The sequence below is a fragment of the Falco biarmicus genome, chromosome 11, assembly GCF_023638135.1.
Source record: "Falco biarmicus isolate bFalBia1 chromosome 11, bFalBia1.pri, whole genome shotgun sequence".
NCBI lineage: Eukaryota > Metazoa > Chordata > Aves > Falconiformes > Falconidae > Falco > Falco biarmicus.
This window is the reverse complement of record NC_079298.1, coordinates 28,576,934-28,593,751: the sequence shown is the minus strand read 5'-3', so window position 1 is coordinate 28,593,751 and position 16,818 is coordinate 28,576,934. Positions and strand designations below refer to the sequence as shown.

Sequence of the window (16,818 nt, the reverse complement as noted above, 5' to 3'; positions counted from 1 at the left end):
AAACACAGTGCTTGGTTGGTAGAAAACATATTTGAGCTTTGGGTCAGTGGGTAGATGCCTGTGTTGGCTCACCCACGTTAAGAATCAGAAAAATTGACTCCCAGATATTTTGCCAGAAATATCAAACAGGGTACAGGAGATGATCTGGCAGATAAAATAATTTGCTATCCACTGTGTGTCCAAACAAGAGCAGTGTGCCATCAGTCAGGGCCAGAAGGTTTGTATTTCTTGGTGGAATGGGACGTAGCTTATTGTTATGCAGAAAAGGAAGTATCACAGGTGTGGAAAAGCTGATTTCAACATAAGAATAGCAGTGGCTTGGTTTGTGATGCCAGGAGTTGTTTGACTTGAAGCGGCAGCTAGAGCACCAGTGTCAGATATGTCTGGGGTTCTTGTAGACCGGGAGAAAACAGTTCACTTAATGGCTTTACTTACGTGAAAGTGTCTTTGACTTGCAGCAACAAAACTTCAAACAGAAGGTTGTGGCATTACTGAAGAGGTTTAAAGTGTCTGACGAGGTACGTAATTAGTTCTGTAAGCCTTCCTGTCCTGTGTGTTGCCCTCTGCTTGGTGCATCTTGCCTTAGTCTTCAGGAACACTCCTCTGTTTGTCCCTAGTTCCCTTCGTTTTGTTTTCAAGTCTGCGGTAGATGTGACCTTTCCTTGCACCCTGGCCTTGCATGGAGGCTTGAGGGCCAACTTTAAAATGTCATCAAACATTTTCTACATCGAGTTTTATCAAAAGCAGATTTTGGCAATCACGTGTGTACCCAATTAGTTTTGCAGACTGCTTTGAAATTATCTTTGACCCTTTCAAAGGCAAGTAGTCTACAGTGTATGTTGCTTGTGAAGTTAAATCCCGGCCTGTTTGATCATCTTGCTAGAACAGCCAGGCGAGACATGAAAAACTTGGATAGGGAAACACAGATCCACAGGAGAGTCAGTTGTCTGGTCAGAGCTGAGAATGAAAGAGATCCAGAACCCATGAAATCTGTGTAACGTCACCTGTCTAGTATAGAAACAGTTAAGATCTCAATTGGCTGTACGGCTGTGTGCTGATTTTGTGGCTTGTGGGAAGGAGTAGCTCCTCATGCTTCCTTACGCTTCCAAACAGCCCTGTTAGCTTTGCTGTTCTTCCCAAGTTAGCTCAGCAGAGTCAGCACCCATAGCTGAGGTCTCAGCCAGCTGAGCTGCTGCTTCTCTGCAGCTGCCACTCGAAAAGCAAGCTCAGAACTGTGCCCAGCTGCCTGCTTACTCTGGTGTATATGTGAAGCAGCCCACGAAGTTTTGTGTGAGAATCTCTTCTCTTCAGCTTTCCATATGGGTGGCAGCTGATCCTTGTCCGGGCTTCAGGCGCCTCCTGTGGACACTGTTGTCATTTCTGCCGGCTTGGGTACCAAATCGGGGGAGCGTGGCAACTTTGGCCTTTTAAAAACTTTGGGCCTTTTAAAAGCTTTGTTTATAGAATGGGGTTGAATAATAGACATAATCTATGGCTTTTTTGGGTATGCTTCTTAGTCCAGTTAGGTAACTCCTACTTAACCAGGCACTGAGAAGCTTGACCCAAAACAAGCACTTCTTATATACATACTCCAGTGTTTCTGTTGGATATAGTATCCTTGCACCAGGAACACAATCTCCCTCACAAGCTGGTGTACTGCAGTCCTCTGGGGAGCCGGGGTGGCATGGGATCACTCTGGCTCCTAGCAGAGTCAGCGATACCCGCTTTTGTCCTCTGTGTAGGTTCTGGATTCAGAGCAGGACCCGGCGGAGCATGTTCCAGAGGTTGAGGAGGATTTGGACCTTCTGTATGACACACTGGATATAGAGAACCCTAGTGACAGCGGGCCAGAAATGGAGGATGATGACAGCGTCTTGAGCACTCCAAAGCCAAAGTTAAAGTAAGTGTGGAGTGGCTGATGCTGGGCTGGAGAGAGACCATGCGCAGTGTTAGCACAAGTTAGACGTTTCTATTCACACCCCTCCATCCTTCCCCCCACCTCTTTGACCCGGTGTCAGAGCCCAAGTGTGTGTTGTTACTACGTGGATGACTGCTTGTGAGCTGGGGAGGGGGTGTGTAGGTGGTGTCTGACTTCCCTTTGGTGTCTTTTTTCCCTTGTTCCCTTTGCAGATGTTCTGCCTGCCCTGCCACCTGAGCACAGGGGCAGGAGTTGCTGCCAGGCAGGCAATAGTTAAACTGTGTACACAGGTGTTTTGAAGAGGTGGTAGGAACAGCTGAGAAATCTAAGGCAGAAGGAGATGGAGTTGGAAGCTGCAGAAGCAGAGACAGGGATGGACAAGGCAGGCTGTTCTTTCTGGAAAAGCTGATAAGAGAATGTGTGGAAAGAGAGTCTTTGCAGGGATTAAGGAAGCAGAACCGTGGGAAACAAAGGAGTTCCTCAGGGGAAACAAGGGGGCTGGATGCAGCACATGTAGATACACGCAAGCCTGTTCTCAACCAGCTTTTGTGGGCACTGACGTATAGGCAATAGCAGCACTGCGGAGCTGAGCCGAGGATCACTGTCTCAGGGTCTCAAAACAGATGCAGAACCCTGAGTAAAGAGAGCTGTGTCGTGTCCCTGCCAAATAAAGACTGAAAACATGAGACTGTTTGAGCTGCTGGCATGTAATTGCATGCTCAGGCCTTCAGTGTTGTGATGGCTCTGAAACAAGCAAAGCCTGCTACTGCAGTTGGTCAGTACAGGATCTGCTAAATGCCAGCTAATTACCAGGTGTCATAATACCCTAATTAATGTGGAATAACCTAGTTGGACCAAGAATAGATTCTGAGTCTGGAGTGACTTGTTCCCTATCAGTGAGCCAGCAGATGTCAAGGATGAACTGCAACAGCAGTGGTAAGTGATGGGGCTGGTGGCTTATAAAGGCATTTGGAGCTTGACCCAGTATATTGCTAGTTGGTAGCCCTTACCTTGAAGGGATTTGAAAGTAGATGTGTTGTGGTGAGCAGCTGCTTTGAATGAAGCAAGCCAAAATGTGGTACTGTATGCACAGAGAGCTCATGCCCTGTTCCCTGGAGCCAGCAAGCTAACTGTTCTGGGATATGTCATTGCTGGAGTAAGAACCTATTGCTGGAGTAAGTGTCTGGTCCTGGGGAGACACTTTGTGGTTTGCTGCGTCCAGTTCTCGTGTTTGTATCTTGCAGGTTTTTCCTGCAACAACAACAAAAAATAAATCAGTTCCTTAAATTGTAATTGAGCCTTGTAGCGTAATGTGATGAGCTGCCTTTTTATGTGGAAGCGTAATCTGATATTATGCGCTACCTTATCTTGTTGAGCAGATGTGTAATTGGATCCTAGGGCTGGCAGCCAAATCCAGATGCAAGCTGGAAATAAAATGCATATTAACACCAAGAGTCACTTTACCCACAGAGGCAGAGTATCCGTGGAGGGCAGTAACTCTGCTTGCTGTATTTCAGTCAAGAGCTAGACCCTGTCTGGAATGGCATGTAGTTCAGTCAGCATTTGCAAAGCTGAAACAAGAATTGCAGTGTGAAACTTTACACCTGGTGCTTGGGGTGGTGAGTACACAACTGCTTGTGTGGGTTGAATGTGCATTCTGTTCTGCTGTGGGAAAATGCTGCAGCCACGTGCCAACCCTGGATTTTATGGAAACAAGAGTCTGTTTGGTGTGTAGTGTGAGAGCATGCAAGCATTCCTAGTAAGAACTTTATAAATATGGTCTGCTGCGTGACAAGTGACATGTTGGATCCATTAGATTAGAGGTCGGTCAGTCAGTCAGCGTCAGGGCTACACAGAGGTCCTTGGAATTTTTGGCTTTTCTTGCTGTCTTGGACACCTCCCCACTCCTTTCAAAAGTGGCCTATAAATTTTACTGGCACCATTGGGGAGCAGTAAGGCGCCCTGGGAACAGTCATGTTGCTTTGGTGTGAATGTGGTGGACTTCCTCTGTTAGTGTTTTTGATAGTAAGAAACCGGTTTTGCTTTCCTTATTCAGACCTTATTTTGAAGGACTGTCACACTCCAGCTCTCAGACGGAAATTGGTAGCATCCACAGCATCAGGAGCCAGAGAGAGCCGTCAAGCCCTGTAAGTCATGTTTCTAGAAGGTCATCTATCTGCAGGCAATATAGCAGACCTGCACCGTCTCTATTTGTATATCTAAATGAAAGCACCCTTTCTGATCTCCTCCAAAGAATTGAATGCAGAGATACAAATTTTCTGCTATGAAAACATATTTGTTGTGGTGTTCTGTGGAGGTTTTTTGGGGATGGGGGGGCACTGGTGGTGTTTTGGGTTTTTCTAAAGCAAAAGGGAAAAGCATATTAAGGGAACATCTTTCAGTTATATATTGAATACTTGCTAATGGTACGACTAGCTCCAGTTTCCCGTATACTTGAAATGACTGCCAGGGTGGGAGATGTTGCCTGGGAATTTTAGGGTTCCTTGACACTGTTTGGGAAGAAGCTTACTGTTGTTGGGATACTTTCCATGGTGGCTGGGAGTGAACACTGAGGAGCAGCTCACCCCTTTTTCCATCCCCTCATGGATGGGCATATTAGGCGCATAGGATACCAGTCCGATTCCGGGGCGCTTCCTTGTCTCTACCGTGTGTTGTGCATCACCTACTGCTTTGTTTCATCCCACACTAATGCCCTGGGTCCTGGTGTGGGCAGGAAGCGCTCCTGGCCATCCTGCAGAGCTGTGCAATGTTTGAATGGAGAAGTGTGTCTTTCCAACAGCTTCATCCAGAGTGTGGCTGAAAACTGTGCTGGTGCCACAGCTGCTAATGACTTTTTTCCTCTCAAGCAGGTAGAAGTGCCTGAAAAGACAAAGAGTCTTGGAACCAAACATGCAGGCGACAGTATTTCTGACACTGTCTCTTATGTAAGTTGAAAGCACACTTGTTAATATTTCTCCTGACAGTTTGGGTGTCAACTTTGAACTGCATTCTGTGGCATGTGTCTGTCCGTCCATATAGTTGCACGTGCAACACAACTTATGTAGATAACATTAGATGCAGTGAAGATGATGCGGAGCTCTCCTCCTGACCTTAGTTGTTGAAGGTTGTTGTCTTTCAGCCTTTCGAAACCAAAATGCTTTACATGGCCTTCTGGTTAAACAGCCTTTCTCTTGGTTTGGGGAAGGCTGGCCCGAAGTATGCTGCTGAGCACGTGTACAATCCTGGAAGGTATTCTCCATCTTATCAGACGGAAGTATTACTTCAAGTTGAATTGGCAGAAATCAAGCTGGTCCTGGGTTGCTTGCTCTACTGGGGCCGTGCTGTTTGTAACATTTCTCCCATGACTTTCTCTCTCCACTAGTTCATTTGGGTAAGCTGAATTAATCTGCATTGCATGGAGGTGGCATGTCCCTGGCTTCGAGCTGGGAGAGTACCGGTTCCAAACAGTGTATCTGAGCACCTTTCCTACCTCCAGCTCCCTTGGGAGGGAGCCCCAGATAGCCAGTATTGGCTTCTGCCTTCTGGCAGCGGGTAGCATGTTGAAGAGGCAGGTTGAATGTGCCCCAGCCAGAGCTAAGCTGGGGTGCCTCCTGCCAGCTCTTGTGGTAGTGAGACAGAGGCAAGGGTTTGTTCCTGATCACTCAGTTCTTTGTGTTTTTACAGGAATCTAACCAGCAAGCTGAGGTCCAGGAAGCTGAACTTCCCACACCAGATGTGTTTGTTGAGAAGCTCCCACCCAGCGGGAAGATCACTAAGACAGAGTCCCTCATTATCCCGTCCACCAGGTACGGCGGTGACACAGCATTGCGCCTGCTGCAGGGCTTCTTGGGAAGTCTGGACAGCTTGTTAGCATTTGTTCTGGGTGGCCTTAAGCCATTGACTGCAAGGACACCATTGTTGCTTTCAGGCACTTAAGAGATGGGTCTTGAGCATTTGATAGATGAATGCTCAGAACCCTGAAGGGCAGCATTGCTCTGAGGTTGCTCTTGTCTCTTGTGCTGTACCCATTCCGTGTCCAAGGAGGTTTTTATAAAACTCTGGAGCTGCTTGCTCAAAGATACTGTTGCTATGTCAACATCTGATGCAGATTTTAGCCTTAAAGGTGGTTGTCAAGACTAACATGTCCTGTTAAACCTTCCCAGATAGAGTAGTGAACGTGGGCTTCAGCAACCCCACCACAGAGTTTCTCTGGTCATTTGCAAGAAAGTAGGTGTTCTTTTTGAACAGGTATTCCTGTGCTGCTTTTGGGTGTGTGACTGCAGTGCGTACGGCTGGATCCTATTATGCTGGTGTAGCCACAGCAGGGTGGTGGTGTGGGTCTTAGCATGGGTTGTGGAAGTCTGCCTGGGAGTGCTGGGAACATGCTGTGTAGCCGAGTCACGTGCTTTGCGCTATCAGAAGCAGAATTAGCAGGTCTCAAGCTAGCTCAGATCTACGTGCGTGATTCCTCAGTGCATCCACTCACATTGTTGAGTTTGCCAGACTTGGTGATCTGGGATTTGAGGGATGTATCTCACTCGGGTATGAGGCAGCTCTGGAATGCAAGCACATTTCTCTAGCAGGTCTGAAGGGAAGCAGACGGGACGTCGGGGAAGGAGCACATCTCTGAAGGAGAGGCAGCCAGTGAGACCACAGAACGAGAGAGCGAACAGTCTGGACAATGAACGCTCTCCAGACACCCGACACCACTTACAGGTGTGAAAAAGCTTGCTGTCTCTGCTGCCACTCATAGTTTTTTCCTTTTCTCCAACTGTCTCCTGCAGTCTCTTTCCTTCTGGTCCAAGTGCTGTCCCTGCTGGAAAGGAGCTGGGCCCTGGGGCTTCAGGAGGGAGGGACTTTGTCTTGGCTGATACTGTATCTTCCATCCAGTCTGCTGGGTTTTGGCAGCTTTTGCTTTGTCAGCCCACCATGAACTGAAAACACTGGAATGGATTGTTTTGATGAGAGAAATGAATAGAAATGTGTTGAGGAATTACTTGTGTGAAATAAGGCAAATTAGTAGGGATTGCAAAAGGGCACTGACTTGCGCAGAGTGTATGTACCGTGCTTTTGTTAGCTGCTGGGCTCACTTAATTCCTTCCTTGAAGGAGATTGTGCCTGGCTTCTATGAACCCAAAATTCCTTGGGCAACTCTTAGTTGGTATGAAGTGATGTAAGTGAAAGTGCATGGCAGAAGGAGTAATGGCCAGCAAAACCAAGCTAGCTTAATAGAGGAGCCGGCAGAATACTGCAGTATCAAAGAAGCTGACAAGTGTCAGTCCCAGCAGCCGGCGTGGCTTGCTGGTGTGCCTTTGCTGATGGGGTGACCAAGCACTGGCCAGCCATGCACAGCCAGCTCTCATGAATTGTGAGACCTGGAGCTGGTGGCGTGACAATTTGAGCTGACATCTGCTACTGTTCTCTTCTCTGTGTCTTTATTTCCAGATCCCCAGGAAAACAGTGTATGACCAACTAAATCACATCCTGGTTTCCGATGACCAGCTGCCAGAAAACATTATTCTTGTCAATACTTCTGACTGGCAAGGCCAGGTAAAGGCAGGAGACGTTACCTGAAGCACAGTTCTCCTTCACTGTTCCTCCTCAGGAATGGACAGGCCTTGAGCTCTACCACTAACCAAGTAGGTTCTGCTGCTTGGTTGGAAGAGCAGTGGTGGTGCGTGGGGGCTGGCAGCATACTGAGTGTTCGGTGCCTACAGATTGGATTTCGTTTGACCAGAGGAGATGCTGTGGACCTTGTAAAGCTTTGCCGCCTGTGTCTTTCCAGAGAGGTTTTTTTCTCTTCTACAAAATGCCATTCCTTCTGTTTAGCACGCTGGGAATAGCTAGACCCTTGCATTGAAGAGCCTACTTCTCAACTGTGGTAGACTGGGACAAAGGAAGTAGGGAGGACTGACCTGTGGTTTAGGCTGAGATTTCTAGGCACAGGTGGTGAACACAGGAGAACATATTTCAGGTCAGTTCTGTTGTCTTGCAGACACACTTGTGATTCCTGACTGCAGGTATGTCACCCCATCTGTTCTGAGTGAGGGCTGTGTTAAGAAGAACCCTGAGCAGTGCTTTCTTATGCTGGCAACATGGGGTGGTTTGTTATGGCTTGGAAAAAATGTTGTTCACTTTGGAACCTTGGTCTGAGAAAGCAGCAAAGTACGTGTGGAAGAGGACCAATAAATTTGTACTGGGTGACTGTTGCCTGTAGAACTTGTGCCAGGCTCATGGAGCTACATTGTCTGGTTTGGCTTTCTGCTTCTGGAAGAACTAGGGTCTTGATATCTGAGAGTGCAAAAATACCAGCTGGTTCTGGTTTCTCTTTACTTGAAGATGAAAAAAATGCCTTCTAGAGATGGACAGAAAGCATTGTAGGTCATCTTCCAGTAGTTTTAGCAGCTTGTGCCTGCAGTATCAGAGGACATGAAGCGTTGGCTGGGATGTATAGATTAGCAGTGCAGAATTTGAAAGTGTCCACCTGTACCTGGGGTGTTCTGTTCACTCATTTCTTGTTAGCTGCATGGAGGGGAAACAGTCTCTTATGAGGAACATGTGTGTTGGTAGCACCCTTCCCTTTTTCAGAGCTTGAGGGTTGGTAGAACACTGCGTTTAAGTCCTGAAATCAGAGAGAAATGCAATTGCAGTTCCAGAAGCTGGCAAGTAGACAGCATTTGTTCTTACACCCGGTGTTGTCTGCTAGGTGAGTGGCCTGCTGCTGCCCTGCTTTCTGCAGCCATAAACCCCCTACTGTTCTAGAGTTGTCAGCATGTTTTGGATATAGTGTTGGTGTGTGTTGCAAAGGTGCAACATTTCCATTTTTCTAGGGGAAGAGCTTTCCTTTGGCTGATGCACAAGGATGAGATATTTGAGAATTAGCAGTATCACTTACAAATTGCATATGGGGAGAGTGCCTATGCTTGGGTGTGAGAATACCTAGGAGGCTGGGGGAGGAAGATTTTCTTCTTATGACAAACTGTACCAAAAAAAGGACTATAAAATGTTCTATTCTCTCCTCAGTACCTATCAGATGTCTTGCAAAAGCATACCTTGCCAGTGGTCTGCACATGCTCCTCAGCTGATATTCAGGCAGCTTTCAGCACTATTGTCTCCAGGATACAGAGATAGTAAGTTCTCGCCTTGCTTGTGTTGTTTGTTGAGTCTCAGCTCTAAAAGCCTCTAAACTCCTGTGCCCCAGTGCCCAGGGAGTTTTCCATCCAATAGCTGAGAAATACTTCTCGCTTCCAATACTTCTCCCCAATGTACTCTCCTGAAGTCAGAGTTGTGTGGCTCTTCAGCACTCGCCAGCCCTGCAGAGTTGTTGCTGTTCTGCCGTGTGTTGTGGTACAAGTCTCCTTTCATCGACAAGAGTGATTTTAAAAGATTGTGCTTTGGAGGCTACCTCATAAGTCAGATCTAATAACCAGTAAAACATACGAAGCTAATAGGCAAGTTTTTGGTGCGTACACCACCCCCCACCCCCCACCCCGATTAATTCCTCAGGGCATTCCCTAGATACCTGCTGAGGGCCGTGTGTACCCGAGTATGTTCTCTGACACAGCAGTTAGTTGCAATAGGTACATCCTAATCCAGAGAGTTGATTCTAGCCCTTTAGATTATCAAAATGTGTGAAACAAGGACCAAGGAGACCAATTTAGAAAGTACTGAACAATGTTGCATTCTATTAATAATGTTTCAAGCTGCTGCTAATTATTGTGATGTTGCCTCGTGTGTTGAACAAGCTCTCTTCTGCTGTGGTTGTTGTTATCCAAGTGGGTTTTCTTAACTTATTCTGAAATACCTGGTTGGAAGCACAGTTACGAATGTTTCCTCTTTTTCTGTTTAGCTGTAACTGCAATTCACAGCCTCCAAACCCAATTAAAATCGCAGTGGCTGGAGCCCAGAATTACCTCAGCGCTGTATTGAGGCTCTTTGTAGAGCAGCTGTCTCACAAAACCCCAGACTGGCTCGGCTACATGAGATTTTTGATCATCCCTCTAGGTAAATAAGGAACTATTTTTCTTCATAGAAAGATGAATGGATTAAATGTGATGTGTTCCCTCAGGAGCAGCCTTCCTGAAAGCTTCGGCTAGGTATATGGCTGTTAAATGAGGCAAATGTCATGCTGTTAGTGTTGTGTAATGCTTGTGTTACTGCTCTTGCGTGAGTGAATTTCATCTTTACGTTCCTGATGCCAGAGTCTGCTTGTAAACCTTTCATTTGAAGGAAGAGGTTGAGTACTTCCTCCCCACATGGGGCGGCTCTTATGTATCCTTTTATCATGGTACATTGAATACATAGAATAATGTTCTAGAAGCCTTTTCTCTGGCTGAAATCTTGAATTCATTGGGCACTGTGTTTCCCAAAGCAGTGACTGTTCTGGCCTCCCTGAGGCTGATACAAAAAATGTTTATGGAGGAGGGAGGGTTGAAAAAAAATTTTTAAAGGCTCTGAAACTGCTGAGAGTCCAAATTATTCAAATTACGTGTATCTTTTGACCTTTCCTCTGTGCTGTTCTTGGGTTTTTCCCTCAGTTTTCCAGCACTTTTTCTGCCCTTCCAGCAGCTCAACAAGCCTGCCTGGCTGGAAAGTTATCCAGCTTGGATCACTTGTGTTGAGTAGAGACAACTGATAATAATGTTAGGGATCTCGTAGTCAGAAATGTGAGGAATGTCGTAGCAGTGAGGCCTTGGGAAGCCAGCTGGTCACTGATGCTTGTGGGCAGGGGCATCTGGGCAACGTTGGTGTTCCAAGGGTGTGATGCCAGAAGCTGGTCTAGTTTGGAGGCTTGGATTGTGTGAACAGGGCACTTAAGTGGTGTAGGCAACCAAAAATTTGAAAAACACTTTTTCTCTGTATTTTTCTGGTCTTCTAGGTTTTGGGACCAGCTGATGGCAGTTGCTGTAGGGGTCAGAAGCTGCTGCCTGGCACCATGAACAGTAGGGGGTTAGGCTGTCAATTCAGCGGTGCGATTTGCAGAAGTCAAATGAAAAAGGCAGAGGAAGAGAGCTGGATCCTTCTGTAAGGGGGAGGCATTTTGTTTCCAAAGTGGTTGGCAGGAAGAGGAGAGAGCGCCCTTTAGGGGGTAAAAACAAAAAGAAATATTTCTGCAGGGTTAAATGCGCTTTGAATGAGAGCCTGTGTGACTGAGGACTTTGGTCCTCACATGCTGATTGTCTCTCAGCCTCAGAAGAGTTTTCTGTCCTGCAGTCTTTAATTGTCTGAAAATATTCTCTCTTTGAAAGTGCAACACAAGATTGAGCTAGTGTGGTTTGGGTTGTTTTTTCAATCTTAAAACTTTCTTTTGTAATTAAAAATAAAAAGAAAGAACAAAGCACTTTGATAATGGACCTGGTTCAGAACTGTGAATGCTTTTCAAATGTACTTTAAATATAGAAACTTCTCTAACAGGGCCTTTCCCATAGAAGGCTGCAGTATTTCCTGATCAGATCAAGTGCTTATTTCTGGCCAGCTTTCTGGCAGTTCATTAAAGTGACCAAGGAGCAATCTCTCTTTTCTGACAATTGAAAAAGCACCCAAGACAAAATAGTGACCATGCCGTAAACGTCTTAAAGGAAAAAGACTTTCTGCTGTTAGCAGCACCTTTGAAATGGGAATGGTGGAGTTTTTTCAAAAGTGCTTTACCTTGTTAGTCCACAACTGCACGCTGCAGTGACAGAAGAGTCAGCCTACAGTGGTCTGTTAACGATGAGGAATGCTGAGTGTCTGTAAGCACCTGTACTGGGAGGTTCGGTCCTGCTTCGTGCCTCTAATTCTATGGCTGAAAGACTCCTCTGATGGCCAAACCAGTGTATTAAACAACCGAAAAGGGGTAAATAACATAGAAAATAAGGTTGGGGGTTATTTTGGCTGTTTGGGGTTTTTTAGCATTTTATTTAGCTCCCATGGATAGAGCTTCTTGGGAGTGCTCGTATTTAGCACTTGTTTCCAACTACGTATACCGTGTGTGATATGTTTGCCCAGAATGTGGGAAAGCTTCTCCAGTGCACGGTGCAGAGCTGTTCCGCGTGCACTGTTGAAAACTCCACTGCAAAAGAAATGATGGGTTTGAAAGTAGCCATGATCAGGAGGGTCCAGGAGGAACTTAGGCTCCAGTCTCTAATGGCGATGAGGGGAGCTCAGAGAGACCTTCTGCTTGAACCTTTCCTGGAAATCTGGAAACCAGCACTGGTTTGGAGGACTGAGAAAAGACACTGGGAGGTTTTCCACCATGAGCTTTACTGGAGGATAGTGAGTATAGTTAAGCAACTGAGGTCTTTTTGGAAGGAATTGTCACATTACCAGTTACCAGCTGATGCAATCTCTGGAAGTGTGGCTTGATGTGAGAATTTGGTATGCAGGAAGGATGAAAAGAAGATGATTAGGAGGAACTCTGGGACTACTTCATGGCTGACGGTAAATGTTACAGGACTCCTGCAGAGTATGGCTGAAATATGGTGGCTGGAAAGTGCAATCCTGGCATACCTTTTCTCCTGTGTAGAAAAACTGGAGAGGTAGTTGCAAGAGCAGATTGTCTGGTTGGGGACACATGTGGCCTAAAATGAAGGTAGCAAATTTTTGCCACCTCCCAGGGCAGAGTTTGTCACTTAAATGCTCTTCTGTTCAGTCTAAGTATGAAGTCAAGTCTCCATCCAGGGCTGCAAGCTGGAGGCAGGAGACACAAACTTTCTGCAAAGAGGTCTGTCCCTGCTCACAGAGCAGCCATAAGGCATAGCTAGAGCAAGCAGGGACCTGACGCATATGCCAACATTCAGTGGGGACGGTAATCCTTGGACTCTGCCTTCTGTCTTTAGTTACAGCCTATTTATTGAACTTGTTGTAGCCCTTCTCCACCGGTTAAACAAGCCTGCCTGGGTTGTTTTCCCTGGCTGGGGACAATTGCCTCTTCTTACTATTGCGAAGCAGCTGTGGTGTGTGACTGGTGTTTGGAGGAGGGGGCCCGACTCCTCTTGGCAGAGGTGACCTGGCCGTGGTGTGCGCGCTGCAGCCTGTGGGCAGGAAAGGCTGCTGGGGACGCAGTTTGCAAAACTGAGAGGCTGAAGTGGGGAGCCATAGGGCCTCTGTGTCTTCCAAATAATTTCTTTCCTCAGCAGTTTCCCAGTCCTGTTTTCTTTGGCTTTTTAAAATTTAAGTTGGCTGGGGAAAGGGGGAGGTGTCACTGAAAGATAGCAGTGGTGTTGAAGTAGTCTCTCTGCTGGGAAGTCTTTTTGCGTGCTCTTGTAGAGGTAAGATGGACTAAATTACTTGGGTTTAATTGAAGAAATTTATTTGTGGGATGTCTAGTGTAGTTTTGATTTTGGAATTTAATTTCTCACCGATAAAAAACACACTTGTGTTCAGTGCTGGGAAGAACTACTCTCATGTTTTCCTTTTTCTTAGGCTCTCATCCAGTGGCCAAGTATCTGGGGTCTGTAGATTATAGATACAACAACTTCTTCCAAGATCTAGCCTGGAGAGATCTGTTCAACAAACTTGAAGCACAGACCACTGGTAAGACCATGTGTCTGTCTGGCCTGTGTGGGATGAAAGGCTTGAATGAGTAATTTTAGCAAAGGTCAAGTAAATACAAGAGGAAGCAGACAAATGTTTTTTTTTCCTCTTTTCTCCTTGCTCCACCGCATTCCCTTTTCAGATGCTGACCTTTGTATGTCCTCCACATGGTGGTTTGCAAACAGTTGTTGGCTCCCAGAGGTGCTAGCTGCCTCAGAGTCACGCTGTTTTTACCTAGCTCTCAGCTCTGTTCTTTGATGTGGAGGTCTCGCTACCAAGTTCAGTATATTGCTTTCTTTGGCCCTTCAGAATCTGTCCAGCCTCAAAGATGTGGAAAACTGGAAATGAACTTCTGTCAGTTACGCGTGAGAATGACCTTGACGTTTCTCAAGTCTGCTGGCAGGATCTTTCTTATTTAAAAAGAGTTTTGTTCTTCACCAGTGTTGTAACAAATGGGAGCTGCCCTAGGTCAGATCAACAAGTTCCTACTCTGATCTGAGCCTGTTCTAGGTCAGGATAAAGCCTTACCGTGTGTTAAAGTACTAATTTGCTTAAAATATTAATGCTTACCACTTTTCCATCCGTTCCTTCAAGAACGGAAAGAAACAGGAGAAAGGAGGATTTGCATTTGACGTTTAGGGCTACGTGGAAGCTTGAGACTTGACCAAGAAGGGATTCTTTCATGGCAGCGTATCTCGTACAGAAATTTCACTAGAAGGGAGAAGTTTTGGTGGTTTCAGAGCACTGTGTGCATGGGGAGGTTGCAGTGTGGTTCTCCTGTTGGAATTGCAGAGTGCCTGAGGTCTGCCAGGATGCTCGTGGAAGCCCTCTAGCCATGAGAGGAGGAGAGAGACACCTCTTCACAGGTGATTTTTCAGAGCCTTTTCCAGCAGGTGAGGACTTGGCTGGACAAGACCCTGGGCAGCCTGTTCTGAAGGTGAAGTTAGCCCTACTGGGAGCAGGAGGCTGCACTGGAGATCTCCTAGTGTGCCACCCAGCCTACGTTTTTCCTTGATTCTAAGACCGTGGAAGAACAGGTGTCTGAAACTGGTTTCTTTTAATTCTTTCCTGCTCTTGAAAATGCAGACAAATGTCAATACAGACCTGATTTTTTTGTGGCTGGGTTGGGAATACTTCATTAACTATCAAAATCCAGCTCAAGAGCCGTATCTGTTCTTTAGTTGGCTGTACACTGCAGCCCTTGTTTTCTTATAGCATGCAGGCAAATAAATGCAGCCTCATTTTTGTGCAGTCCAGATCTTGTAGAATTCTCCATTTTCATCTGCAGTGAGAACTGCACAGAAAACCCATGATGGCATAAGAAGATCTGGCAAAGAATCATAGCTCTTCACAGTTCACTGTTCTGATTCAAAGAGTCTCGGTTAAAATGCTGTTAAGGTATGGAAGAGCCTGGTGAAGGTCACTTGTGGTCCCTTGATGTCACAGTTGAGGCTCTTTGCTTGAAACCAAAGAAAAATGGAAGGCATTTAGGAAATGTCTTCCTGTCAACTTGAATCAAACACAGTCTCACAGATCTGAAGCATACTTGGCACTACACACGTGATCGTTGCGTTCTCCCAACCCTTGCGTGGCTCTGTCTTTTCCGTTAACTCAGCACAGCCATGAGTTTTTTAGCACATCAGATAACCCAAATGCCAGTGAGAGCAGAGCAGCTCGCCAAGACCCTGGGAGAGGTGGCTAGGCACTTTCATCAGCAGATATGTACAGTCAAGGTACAAAAACGTCTGAAGCTGACTCTGGACAGGTACACCTTTTCAAAGAAAAGCAATTTACTGACTCTATTATGGTTATTTTATATTCGTTAACGCTGCGTACAGATGTCTGTGTATCTAGCGTGCCTTCCTAATGTTTTTACCTTGGTGCTTTTGCAGGATGTTTGCTTTTGGTCAGGCAGCTGAACCGTGCTCAGAGCTTCCTTTGGAAGGTGCAGTTCAGATGGAGCTGGCTGGGTACCATCAGCTGCTTGGCTGAGCAAATGGAGGACAGTGCTGGTGATGGTTTGAGAAGTCACTTACATTGTTTTCTCTCTTTGTTCTACTGCAGTTCCAGAAACGCCTGATGTTGTCTCCCGGATAACACAGTATATAGCAGGGGCAAACTGTGCACACCAGTTGCCCATTGCTGAAGCGATGCTGACGTACAAGCAGAAAAGGTATGTCACTAATGTAATATTGACTTTCCAGAGCAAACATCAGGTTGAAAGGAAAGTGCTTTTCTCATCTTGTGTGCCAGCAGCCTTAAAATCACTCCAAGCTGCAACCACCTTGGGAGCCTTACGGTAGCCTGTGCCCAGTGATGTGTCCCACGTAGGTAACACTGAATCTACAGCAGTGCGGTTACTTTTAAGTGCACTATTTCTTTGAAGGTATGAGAGGTCTGGGGAAGTGGGGACTAGGCAGGATGGGGGATGGACAGACGATAGCTGCTTAGATTCCAGAGATCTCTTACCAGAGACCTCTCCCTTGCCACAGAGACCCCTTAGGTGTGTAAGACCAGATTGTGGTATTCTTCCCAAAAATATCTTTCATGAGACCTGGCCTTTTTACATCAGTGTGGAGGGATCTGAAACCCATTATTTTTGGAGTGTAAATAGCAGAGCTTCCCTCAGGAGAGACAAAATTCTTGTTGATTGGCAGTTGCAGGCTACCTGGACTCCTGTTGGGGTGGGCTGACATTCACCAGGTTTTATTGCAACTTGTCCTAAGGGATAAGCGGCCTGTAGGAGGGAGGATTGGCGTCTGAAAACAAGGTTCAGAAGTATGTAGAGCCTCATGTGGCTGTGGTCCGCGAAGAGCAACAACTGTCACTGAGGGGTAGAAGATGCATTGTTGCTGAGGCACAGAGGAAACTAATAGACTCCAGCTCACATCTGAGTAATTTCTGAGAGCAGGACGAACACTAAGCTCATGATTTTTCTCAGTTAGGGGCTAGCAATCTCCTATGAGGCATGGATGATGTTAGTTGTTAATTACTAGCCTTCGCATGTTATATCTGATCTTTCATTTTTGGACTTTTTTGGACATTTTCTCTGATCGGTGCCTCCTTGGCATAAGAACTGGGAGGGATTAAAGATGTAGGTAGAGTCACTTTTTTTTTCCTCTCTTTTTGGAAATGCTCATTGTATGTTGCTTTTCCATTCCTGTGTCTGCTCTACGTTATTTTGCAGAAATGATTCAGTAAAATTTAGCCTGTTCTTCATGCTCTCCTAGGAAAAGTATTTCCAGATTGGCTAGTCCCTTAAAAAGAGTGGATACTCTTCATGTATTTGTGAACTTGTGTAATGTTAACCTGATAAAGGTGAAGTCTGGAGAACCACAGAGTACTCGAAGCTCTTACTTTGGATCTTATAACGTGTTTGTGTGAAG

At 46.1% G+C, this 16,818-nt stretch overlaps 1 protein-coding gene across 12 annotated transcripts in view; it reads left to right on the top strand.

Moving 5' to 3' along the window:
* Positions 1 to 16,818, top strand: part of PACS2 (phosphofurin acidic cluster sorting protein 2) — an 83,476-nt gene that overhangs the window by 43,358 nt on the left and 23,300 nt on the right. For 5 of the 12 annotated variants that reach the window (XM_056355709.1, XM_056355712.1, XM_056355705.1 and 2 more), the window contains 11 exons: positions 459 to 518; positions 1,743 to 1,900; positions 3,975 to 4,065; positions 4,786 to 4,863; positions 5,603 to 5,724; positions 6,499 to 6,634; positions 7,364 to 7,468; positions 8,942 to 9,048; positions 9,768 to 9,922; positions 13,322 to 13,432; positions 15,497 to 15,605. In XM_056355709.1, the coding sequence (XP_056211684.1) occupies positions 459 to 518; positions 1,743 to 1,900; positions 3,975 to 4,065; positions 4,786 to 4,863; positions 5,603 to 5,724; positions 6,499 to 6,634; positions 7,364 to 7,468; positions 8,942 to 9,048; positions 9,768 to 9,922; positions 13,322 to 13,432; positions 15,497 to 15,605 (1,232 nt within the window). The remainder of the gene's footprint in view (positions 1 to 458; positions 519 to 1,742; positions 1,901 to 3,974; positions 4,066 to 4,785; positions 4,864 to 5,602; positions 5,725 to 6,498; positions 6,635 to 7,363; positions 7,469 to 8,941; positions 9,049 to 9,767; positions 9,923 to 13,321; positions 13,433 to 15,496; positions 15,606 to 16,818) is intronic. The other 7 variants (XM_056355717.1, XM_056355714.1, XM_056355708.1 and 4 more) reach the window with 3 other exon arrangements.